The 12059-nt window shown below is 34.1% G+C and overlaps 1 protein-coding gene across 4 annotated transcripts in view; it reads left to right on the top strand.

The window, feature by feature from the left end:
* Positions 1–12059, top strand: part of PTPRK (protein tyrosine phosphatase receptor type K) — a 559851-nt gene that overhangs the window by 434936 nt on the left and 112856 nt on the right. For all 4 annotated transcript variants that reach the window (XM_049771094.1, XM_049771093.1, XM_049771092.1 and 1 more), the window contains exon 8: positions 8145–8447. In XM_049771094.1, coding sequence (XP_049627051.1) covers positions 8145–8447 — 303 coding nt within the window. The remainder of the gene's footprint in view (positions 1–8144; positions 8448–12059) is intronic.

Below are 12059 nucleotides of genomic sequence, written 5' to 3'. Positions count from 1 at the left end.
ATGTTTTTGCTTTCCTGATTTATTTAAATATAATCACTTGAGTAGTTTATGCAGTATCAGAGATAATTAAAAGTTGATTCATTGATTGTACTTCTGTGCACCTTTCGACACGACTATTACTGCTTAAGTATGTTGAAAAACGTGATTTAAAGTTTCTTGAATTCTCAGTTGCCAATATTTCAAGAATTACGATGCACAATAAGCCATTCATTAGGAAGTATCTATTGGGAAAAGCTTTATCTTGGCTTACTTTTCTATACCATATCAGTATTTTTGTTCTTTAAAAATTGAATGAATATCTTGGCATACTTGTGAAAAGGATGCAAATGTTAGGTTTATTACAATTATCTGATAAGCTTCAGGGAGGCTCTTTGAGAAGAGTGAAGATCACATGTTTAGGTCTAATTTGACACTGCTCAGAATTTTCTGACTGTACTACCTAATTGCTGTTGTGCTTCTTTCTGCATGAGAGCTAAGTGACCATGCACCCCTACCCTTTCTATCCCCTGAGTCCAGAATGTCATTTTAACTACACAGCCAGAAAACCAAAAGAGCTGACAGTTGGCTTGTGATTATTTCTGAACCTGAGGCTCTCATGTTACAGTACTAATCAAGTCATCTCACCAACTTGTCATTAACTCAATTTGACCCATGGGAGCTCTGATAAAATCTTTTTGGCAAGACTAATGATGCTGTTAGATTGAAAAGACGTGCAATGTAAAAATCTTGTTTACCCTCAATCCTTACTACAAGGAAAAGAATAAAAATGCACAGCAAAATCTAAAGTGCTTCCCATAACCTTTAAGAAATTTTTCTCCCCCAAGTCATGCCAATGTTCTCTTCCCCTATATTTTTAAATGTTCCTTTTTCTGAATTATTTCTACTTCACACTAAGAAATATTTTCTCTAGCAGTCAAAACATTGATTTTCTTTGTATTTGTTTTAATAATTGGGATAGAACTTGTACTTTACAGTCACCTTCTTAAGATTTCAGGTGAAAAGGCATCCAGGAGCATGTAGTTTCTGCCATGCTTCAGTGTTCTTAGTTTATGTACATCTTTGACATGTTCTTTCTTCTTTTTTGTCAGGAGCTTTGGGACATCATCTTCCTCTTATCTGACAGCTGAATAATGAGTTTTATCATTAAAAAATGATTCTAGGGAAATATGATCCCTGTCCTCCATTCGCTTATAGCTGCTAAAGCTTTGTTTTCACAACTCTTTTAGAACAACTCACAATTATCACTACAAAAGTACATGGCTGCTGATTGCCAAGTTAAGTGTCACTTAGCAAGTCCCCAAAAATTGAATTCCCTTTTATTCCTTATCTGGAACAACTTACTAAATCATATTGCTGTTTAGAGGGAAAACAATGTTGATGTGTCCTATACTTCTGTATTGTTTTTATTTTTTTTAACTTACAAAAAATTGTTAAATAGTTCTTATTTTATCTTGTAGGTTAAATATTTGACAGAAATATGTACTGTCAAATCCTGTTTGATATTTTTTAATTTAAATAAGAGTACTGTTGTTTTGCTTCTTTATTTCTTTGCTAATAGAGTCATATGGGTCCTAGAATTGATTTTTACTTTTGGCCATTACATTTTTATTTTTTTGATAGCTTTTTAGACTGTAACAACTACAAAATTAATAGGGACCATAGAATGAGTAATATTAGTGAACATTGCTGATCAAATTGAGCAAAAAAGAAACTAACTGGCACTGAAATTTTTCATTGCATATACTTTTATATTTAATTAAATGAGTGTTTACTCAGGACTTATTAGAAATGAATGGAATAGAATTTTATGCCAGTTCAGTTGCTTATTTATCCATAAGGTATTTAAAAAAAGGAGTTGAGATTATTGCTAAAGATTAAAGGGAAAGGTTAGATTCTCAGAGAGGTCCAATTATTCTTTCACTTGTTCTTTAAAAACAAAAACAAAAAAAAAAAAACCCTCCAGTTCCTGCTGCTTCATTCTGACTATATAAAATAGGCATTAAACATTTATAATCATTATGCTGTGTCCTGTATTCTCAATTATTGTTTAGATGTTAGTTTTTACTTTGTTTATTTTATTTTAAATTTAAGACCATACCCAGCTGTTTTAGTGACTACTTTTGATTGGTCCTTAGGGAAGAGGCAAAGATTAAATCAGCCTTTTGTGTCTTCACTTCTCATCTCACTTTTGTTTGTTTGTTTGTTTGTTTGGGGAGGGTTGGGCAACACCCAGTGATGCTAAGGGGTTACTCAGAAATTGCTCCTGGCTTGGGGGACCATATGGGACACCGGCGGATGGAACCTCGGTACATCCTAGGTTAGCACATACACATGACAGACATCTTATCACTTGCGCACCACTCCAGCCCCTCTTCTCACTATTTATGTCTCTTTTTCTAGGTATCACATAGCCTTAATCACCTATTTATTATTTTAAAGGTATGTTTTAGATTAAGTTGCATACTTGGCAAATTTTAAGACATAGAGTGATCTAGAAAGTCTTATTGCATATTTGCTTATGTTTGAATTGTTCTTGACTTAGCAATATCATCCTAACATTACTTCCATTTTCTATGTAAATCATAGTACATGTTCTCAGATTCTCCCCAAGCGCATAACTTATTGGATTTCTCTGAACCCTTTGTTGTCTGTGCTCTAGATATAACCTCTAAATTAATTTTATATAGTCATTTCTTAATTATTTTCTTCTATGATTTTGCATTGCTAATTAAATCCAATTCCCTCTCACCAGAACCTCTAAGGTTTTTCTGGTCTTTTTGTACCAATTTTTGTTTTTATGGGAGGGACACACCTGGCAGTGCCCAGGAGTTACTACTGCTGGCTCTGGGCTCAGATATCACTCCTGGTAGGTTCGGGGGAACCATATGGTATGCCAAGGATCTAACCAGGACCTCTCCCAGGTCGGCCGCATGCAAGACAAATGCTGTCCTACCACTGTGCTATCATTCCAGTGAACCAAAATTTTTGATATTATCATCTCCTAGCTATCTTGTTCAGCAACTATATCGAATACATATTTTTCTATTGCATTATACATATTTATTCATTTTATCAACTTTTATATTGATACAGTGTCTTAACAGTTTGATTTTACACATTGAAACTAATGCCAGTACACCTCCATTGACAAGTATTATTCTCCCATTTCAAATTGTACAGTATATTATTTCTATTTTATACCACTTTAATAACTGATCTTTTTTATTGACTTATTATTACTAAATAAAGATACAATTATTTGAAATCTATTACTATTTTATTTGTTTTAGTATTTACAGTGTCTTAAATTGTGCTCTATTTGTTGTTTTAGGGCCAAACCCAATGGTACTCTATACTTACTCCTGGCTCTCTGCTTAGGAATCCTACCTGGCAGACTCAAGGGAACATAAGGACTGCCAGATATAGAACCCAGATCTGCCACATGCAAAGCAAGAAAACTACCTGCTATATTCTCTATCTGACACCCATTGGATTGCATGCTTTCATATAGTAGGCAATCTATTTTGTTTTTAGGTTAGAGGAATGATCAGTTTAAAACATTTTCATGTAATTTTTGTTTCACAGATCTAATTTTTGCTATATTTCTCACATGTATTCCAATATGTATTCCAAATCTTTCACTTTATTTGTTTGTTTGTTTTGGGGCCATATCCGGGGGCATTCCTGGGTTTCTTCTAGTTCTGTGCTCAAATATTGCTCCAGGCAGACACGGGAACCATTTGAGATGCTGGGATTCCAACCAAGGTCGGTCCTGGGTCTGCCACTTGCTCGGCAAATGCTCTACCACTGTGCTATCCTCTGGCCCCAAATCTCTCACAATTTTATTCATTTTTGTTTGTTTTCCATATTTGCTTTAATCAGAAAAAAATGCAGAGGATTGTGAAAGGGAAGAAAAGAGGACTGTTTATAAAAGAATACTGTGAAATACCTAAAAAATAGAAAACCCACATGTTTCCCCTATGCCAGTGGTGGGCAACCTTTTTTTTTCCAACTGAGCCAAATCTCGCCAAAACCACGATTGAAATTTATTTTGAGAGCCACACACGGCGTGCACCGACAGAGGCTAGGAGCAGAGTCCTGACTCCTGGAGCCACATTAAGCAGCCGATCCAGGACCAAAGGTGGTTGGTTCGAATCCCGGTGTCCCATATGGTCCCCCGTGCCTGCCAGGAGCTATTTCTGAGCAGACAGCCAGGAGTAACCCCTGAGCACCGCCGGGTGTGGCCCAAAAACCAAAAAAAAAAAAAAAAAAAAAAAAAAACTATAAAGATCCATATGTGGCTCGCGAGCCGTGGCTTTCTGACCACTGGCCTATGCAACTCCTTCAAAAATACATTTCTTGTGACCTCAAAGGCCTGGTATATCTGTTTTGCATACTGGAGTTTCAGGCTAGATCCCTGGCTATGTGTGCTCCTTAGATTACTGTTATATGAGTGAGTCCTAAGCATCAAGACTAGAGTAGTCTCTGAACACAATTTAGTACAAAATTGAAACAAAAAGTATCAAAAAATCATCTGTAACTATCTTCTTGTTTGTATCTTAGTATATATGAAGTTTTTCTGCTCTCAGTTGGTTTGTTAATTATTCAGGCTTAAATACTTAATTTTTTCTTTATATATTCATACCTCAGAAATGTAATTTAATTTTAGCTATATATAGCACAAGAACAATTGATCCAGGTGAAAATTTTAATTATCAGAGATCTGTTAATCTCTGATAGAATATTGAATGAATTTTATTCTAGTAGTATAGTCTGAATTATCTGCTACTTATAAAGTCTAAGGTAAAGAAACAATGTGTATTTTGATTCCTTTTGTGCAGAAGCATTTTAGTTTAATATAATTTTTTTTTTACTTTTAATTCTATTACTGTTGGAACAAAGTCACTGAGAACATTTTTGAGCCAAAAATCTTAGCTTTCTTGCCAGTGTTTTTTTCTAAGTTTTTTAATGGTTTCATATTTAGCATACAAAATTCCTTATACACTTATATACTTAGAGTTTTTGTAAAATGTGAGGTAATAATCTAATTTCCTTGTTTGCTATATGATTCCAAATTGTGATTTTTTTTAACATTTTTGTCTTCTAGTTTGTTGCTTATGTTCATAAAAGTTTGGTTTTGATATTTACATATTGATTATTTTGGCCTGCCACTATCTGTTGGGAGTCTTTTTTTTTTTTTTTTTTTTTGAAATTTCGGGAGAATGGGGCTCCACCTAGTGGTGCATGGGGCTTACTTCTGGCTCTGTGTTTAGGGATTGCTCATGGTAAAGAAGACCCATATATGGTACTGAGGATTAAGCCCAGTAGACTGTCTCTCCTTTCCCATGAACAGATTTCTTTTGTATAGCCTTTTTGATGTGATATATTTATTTATTTTCATGTGGTAAGCCATCAGACTTGAATAAATTCCAATTTGCCATGATGTCTGAGCCTTGTATATTAGTTAAATTTGTTTTTATTTGTTTAGCAAAGTTTAGAGACAGAGAGAGAGAGAGAGAGAGAGAGAGAGAGAGAGAGAGAGAGAGAGAATCATCTGCTTTTGATATCATGGTAATATTCCCTTCATAAAAGATACTTAAGTAAACTTGTATGTCCTTAAGTATTTGAAAGAGCTTGAATAGGTATTTTTGAAGGTTTAATAAAAATTAGTCAGTGAAGCAATCTGTTTAGATATTTTCTTTGAAGAAATCTTTTGATATTTCAGTTTCCTTAGTAAGCACTATTTAAATAATAATATATATTCTTCTGATCATTTAACTCCATGGATGTTTACATACTATTTAATAAATATATCATTTGCCAACTCTTAGAAATGTAAGATGTGAGGGTGTAATCTGCATTCTTTCACAGTATGTAAACTATGTCAAAAATCATATTAAGAATGCAGTGCATGTGTAAATGGAATGGAATTACAAAAAATGGTGGATGATATAGATAGAGATCACTTAAATTAAAAAGTTCTAAAAGGGGTAGAAATGAAACATTCAACATTAACTAAAAATAGTAAATACTACTTTTTTTTTTCATTACAGCATAGAGATTATCATCCATGCATTGTAGTTTTGGGGTGGTTTTGGGGGGGTGCTTTTGGGCCACACCACTCTTGGCTGTGCACTCACTCAGAAATAATTCCTGGCAGGCTTAAGTTACATGTGGGATGCTTGTGATCGAACCCAGATCACCTGCATGCAAGACCAATGCTTTACCCACTATTCTAATGATCTTGCCCCAGTAGTGCAGAAATGTGTAAGTAATTTTTCTTTTATTGTTTTGAGGCCTACCACTGAACATAAACTAATTTTACTGGTAAACTCTTAAGTAGCAAAAATTATTTTATAGGAATTCTAGGATTATCTTATATAATTGTCTACTGAGCTGATTTACAGTAGCGTCAAAACTGTGTCTTCAGAATAAGTAGACTAAATAAGTGTCTCCATCTCTTTTTCCACCCTGTAGGTATTGATGCTTGGTCACTCAGGACTTAGTCTAGCCTTTTGTGTTCATGTATCACTCCTTATTGTGCTTGGAAAACATATGCAATGTTGAAAATCAAATTTAGATTGCCTACCAGGCAAATGCCTTACTGCTGTGCCATCTTCTTAGCCCTTCTTCATCTCAATTTTGTACCTGATGGATGAAATATTAACATAAAACTAAACATAAAGAGTTTATTAAGTGATTAGAAAGCCCATGTTTCTTTTAACTTACAGTGCTTAAGATAAGTAAAAGAACAATAATGGTAAACCTAGAAAACTAGATACTACGAAGTGTCAGAAGTCAAAAGAGCATATTAAAAAGCTAAGAAAATCCTAACTATTAAATTTTATGAAAGACTTATAAGCATATATGCTGAGGTTATTTTGTATGTGCATGGTTTTAAATTGAATGGCCACCAGAATATATTTTAGGTTGTACATCAACTCTATAGACTTGGAATCTTAATATGGCTTTACTGTCTGTATCCACTGCTGGCTACTTTTACAGAGCTCATAGTTTAATCTTAAAAATGAAAAAAAAAATTTTTCCATGTACCATAATTGGGCTTTTTAGTGGTAAGGGAGGCATCAGGAAAACTTCAGCCTTGACTTGAATGAATGTAAACACTTTGTCAATTGACTGAATTAAACTGAATTATTAAAGTTATACTGTGTATTGGTTGCTATCTGTGTAAATTTTGCCATCACCATGACTTTTAAAAAGTAATTATTTTGACTAAGTTAGACAATTAGTTAGTTTTACATGAGCAAAGAATACACTTGTGTATCAGTGATGAATGGACTTAAGTTTTTAGAGTGTTTGCTTTTGCCAGCATTTTCCAGTTGAATGGAAATTCATTATTTGGGTGTTAGGGAATAGACTTAAGTGTTTTTTTAGAAAAAGATAGAAAGAAATCAAGAAGGATAGACTTAAATATGCACATCCACATGCTGTAATTTCTCTGATTCTTTTTTGCTTTGATGAACAACATCATTACTGAAATAATAAATGTCCATTAATACATGCGTCATTTTTTGGTAAATGATAGGTTAGTGTTACAATTAGACTAATTAGCATATAGTGTAGCTTAGTGACATGACAAATCATAGAGCAGAACATGTTGACTCTTATTCTGTATGATTTATTACCTAATTCACTTGCTCAATAATGACAAAAAACAAAGGCAAGGAATTGGGCAATCATGACAGTAACAGCTTCAAAGCTGTTGTGGCTAAATTATCAGGTTCTTTTCCACTGTGCTTATGAATACAATGTGTTCTATTGGTAAATATTATCGACTAAATTTGTTTTCAGAATAACATAATGAATTAAAAAATGAAAATAGCTCAGCATGTAGAGCATTTGCCTGTCACGTGAATTATCCAGTTCAATTCCCGGCAACCCATAGCGTCCCCGAGACCGCCAGGAATTTTCTTAAGTGTAGAGCCAAGAGTAACCTCTGAGCATTGCTAAGTGTGTCCCAAAAAAAAAGACAAAAGAAAAGAAGATTGAGGGATTACAAATTTTACTGTTAATGCTTTGTGTGTCATGCTCATTGTTTGAATTTCCAAGATTCTTCATGATACTTCTTCATTATTCTTCATGATAATGTTGATAACCATCTATACCTTAAATTTATTTTTCAGAACCTATGCGAACGCCCAAGACCCTAAAGATTGCTGAAATACAGGCAAGACGCATTGCTGTGGACTGGGAATCCTTGGGTTACAACATTACTCGTTGCCATACGTTTAATGTTACTATCTGCTACCATTACTTCCGTGGTCACAATGAAAGCAAGGCAGACTGTTTGGACATGGACCCCAAAGCTCCACAACATGTTGTGAACCATCTGCCACCTTATACAAATGTCAGCCTAAAGATGATCCTGACCAATCCCGAAGGCAGGAAAGAGAGTGAAGAGACAATTATTCAAACTGATGAAGATGGTATGTTCACTTTCATTATTTTTAAGAGGGCAGCTATGTAGCAAGAGCTGTGTAATTGCCTAAATGATTTTCTGGAGTGCTAGGTATTGAATTGAGCTCGAAGACTGAAAAGGGTTCATTAACTTTGGAAAGGGTTAGCCTTTAACAAAAATGCTTAATATTCTTCACAAAAAACCACCAGATTTCTAGATGTAGTGTCCTTCAACTGTCGATTCTTGTTAGAGAAATAACAGAATTCTTAAGTTTTCTTATCAGGTAAATAAAAAAGAACTTTTTAAATTTAAATTTTATATTTTTGAAGGGAGCTACTTCCAGCTTTACTCAGGTATTACTATCCCTACTTTGGCACTCAAGAATTACTCCTGGCAGTTTGCAGGTACCATATGGCTTGTCTGTATTGAGCCTAGGTTGACTGGCAGGGCAAGTGTTGTACTATCACTTTGGCCCCCTTTTAATATTTTAATAATAGCTCTTTTCTTTCCTTCTGGCTGGGCACCATGTCAGTCATCAATCCATGTGGGTTTTGAACAAAGCAAGTGCCCCTGCAACATGTATTATTTTCCTAGCTGTGATCACATTCTTTTATCATAAGTATTATGAGATGTGAAATGAAATAATTAAAATTGTTTTTCTTTGCAATTTACCAATAATTAGTAGTTGCTTTCTAAAGTCCATTAACATTTAAAAGAATCCTGTATAGTTTTAGGAGGCATGCAATAATTTCATCGTTTAGATCATTACATCTGAAGGCCTTTTTTAAATATAAGCATGTGATTATCTTCATACATCTACTGGATGAATTTGCTTCTGGTTTATGGGAATATATTTTGCTTTGCTTCCCTGTCTTCATTTGAATTATTAAATAATATGAACTTTTATATTAATATATATATATATAACTGCTATAGCATACTAGTTTAATATTAATGACTGAACACTTTTCTGGATTCTGCAAAATGTTTTACCTTCTGCAAATTATTAAGTCCTAATGGTGAAAACGCATTCTTTTGATGAAAATACATTTTATTTTCAGGTTTTCTTTTTATGAATAGAAACATGTCATGTAAATTATATATTCTGTCTAGTGATTTAAGGCAAAGCTGAACTGGGAGTCAGGAATCTCTGTTAAATCTGAGCTTTAAGCCCTGGCACTAATAACACTAATCTTGGCAAAAACCTTTTTTAGTTCCCTAGTTCTCTCTTTTTCTCTTGAAGAGTTTAACATCAGTAATCTTTCAGATTCAAATTTCTTTGAAAAATCTGGTAGTAGCTCAGTGGTAATCCCTGACACTGCCAAAACAAGTAAATAAAATAAAAAATAATGAATATAGAAAAGTCTACTTGATGAGATATATTTCTTTAAAAACATGACTAATTTTATTTTGATTTATTTATTTGATTTATTTATTTACTATAAATATTTATTATTCCCTCTAGTTCTAAACTTTATCCTTAGCTATTGCCAGAAAGGTAGTACCTGCCTAGCAAACAGTCAATCTCTGTTTCATCCTTTTTGTGGCAATGTACCCCAAGCACTGACAAGATTGATCCTTGAACATTTATCTTGGAATAAGTCCATTAGAACACCGGAGAGTGTGGTACCCAAACAAAACATTGAGATATGTATTTTAATGCCTATAAAGTATGATATTGTCATAATATGTTTTAATCTATCTAAAGTTTTAGAAATTTTCTATATAGGTCATGGTCTCACTTGAAAAAGTGATGTCCATTGTTTATACCGTTTTTGATAAAATAAGCAATAGCCGTTTAATGTCAGTCTATTTGCTGAAACTTCAGAATATCAAAGTAATATTCCACTAAATTATACATGGAGTCACTCATTCCTAAATTGGAAAGATTAAAACTCCAGATTAATTCACAATAAATCTCCTTTTGGCATGTTTGAGATGTCAGCTATGGAGTTTGAAATTCACCTCATTAAGCCATTTATTATAATTTTTCTATGGCATTGTGATATGTAATGGTATTCATAATAAACTTGCAGATATACAATGGTCCAGCATCTGTCCCACCACCAGCATCAACTTCCTTCCACAAATGTGTCCAGGTTCCCTCCACTACCCAGCCTGTTATCTTGACAATCAGCTTTTTTTTTCCACATTTGAATAGCATAGTCCATTTATTTAAAGTAAAATATACAAATATAATGTACAGTATTCTCTAAGAAAAGTGTTTTATATACAAATCCAAAATTGCATATTTAGAGATATAGAGATATGATTTTAATTATTAAGGGGGAAGAGTATTAAAATTTGCAATTTTAACAACTTTCCTTTATATTTTTTAATTAAATATTTTTTATTTTGATCAAAGTAAATAACAAATCTTTCACAGTAATATTTTAGGTACATAGTGACATTGAATCAGGGACATTCACTCCACCAGTGTTGTCCTTCCTCCACCCCTGTTCCCAGCATTCATCCCATATCCCCCTCTTTTGACCCCCAGATTGCTAGTATAATTGGTCTCCTCTGTGTATAGCTTGTTGCAGATTGGGTTTCATTTCTGTTGTCATTGGCTTTGGATTTGGTGTTTAAGAATGATCATTTTTTATTTCTGCTTAATGTTCATACACCTGTTTGGTCATGTTACCCTCCATTATTCCCCCCCTCAATTTGTGAGTCAGTACAAAATGGTTCAATTATGTGGTTCTGTTTGGAGGGGAAGAAAAAAGAAAGAGAAAAAGGGGGGGCGTTAAATCAAACAAGAAAAAAACAGTAGGAATCTTTTTAAAGGCTATAACTATCAATTTAAGAAAAAAGGGAAAAAGAAAACATAAAAAAACTACAAAAAAATTTCAAACCAAAGAACCCGAAAAGCACCACAGCAATAAAGACAACAACCAAACAAAAACCACGGTCTTGAAATAAAAACAAAACAAAGCACAGGGGCCCGGAGAGATAGCACAGCGGTGTTTGCCTTGCAAGCAGCTGATCCAGGACCAAAGGTGGTTGGTTCGAATCCCGGTGTCCCATATGGTCCCCCATGCCTGCCAGGAGCTATTTCTGAGCAGACAGCCAGGAGTAACCCCTGAGCACCTCCGGGTGTGGCCCAAAAACCAAAATAAATAAATAAATAAATAAATAAAAACAACAATAACAAAAATTATTTTGTGTTTTCTTTTTTCTTTTGCTTAGACACCATAAATATTGGGGAGATGAGAAAGGGAATTCCCTTGGCCTAAGAGATAAAGGGTTTCTCTGCCCTTAAAGCATACTGTCATGGGAATATTTATAGGCTCCATACATGCTCTTTTCTCTTCTCTAGGTCCTTTTGTGCTGTCTGGAAATTTCTGCTCAGTCGTGGATGATAAAATCAGGCCTCAGTAATTAGAGAGATCCTGGTATTTCCACAGTTCATAGGATGGCGACTAGAGTGAAGTCTTTCTTTACATTTCTAGAAGTTCTGTTCCAACACTAATTTTAATCAGTCTTGGTTTTTGTGCTGATCCTTATATGAAACCTAGGATAGAGTCTTTCATTATGTTTCCAGAAGTTCTCTCAGCTATAGTTGTCTCAGCCAGACCTCTGGGATTAGAGATGTTGGTTGTTGTACAGGTCATAGGCCAAAGCGTAGATTTTTAAACTT

Source organism: Suncus etruscus, chromosome 4 (assembly GCF_024139225.1).
Source record: "Suncus etruscus isolate mSunEtr1 chromosome 4, mSunEtr1.pri.cur, whole genome shotgun sequence".
NCBI classification, from domain to species: domain Eukaryota; kingdom Metazoa; phylum Chordata; class Mammalia; order Eulipotyphla; family Soricidae; genus Suncus; species Suncus etruscus.
The sequence above is the reverse complement of the archived record's forward strand: the minus strand, read 5'-3'. Positions and strand labels throughout refer to the sequence as shown.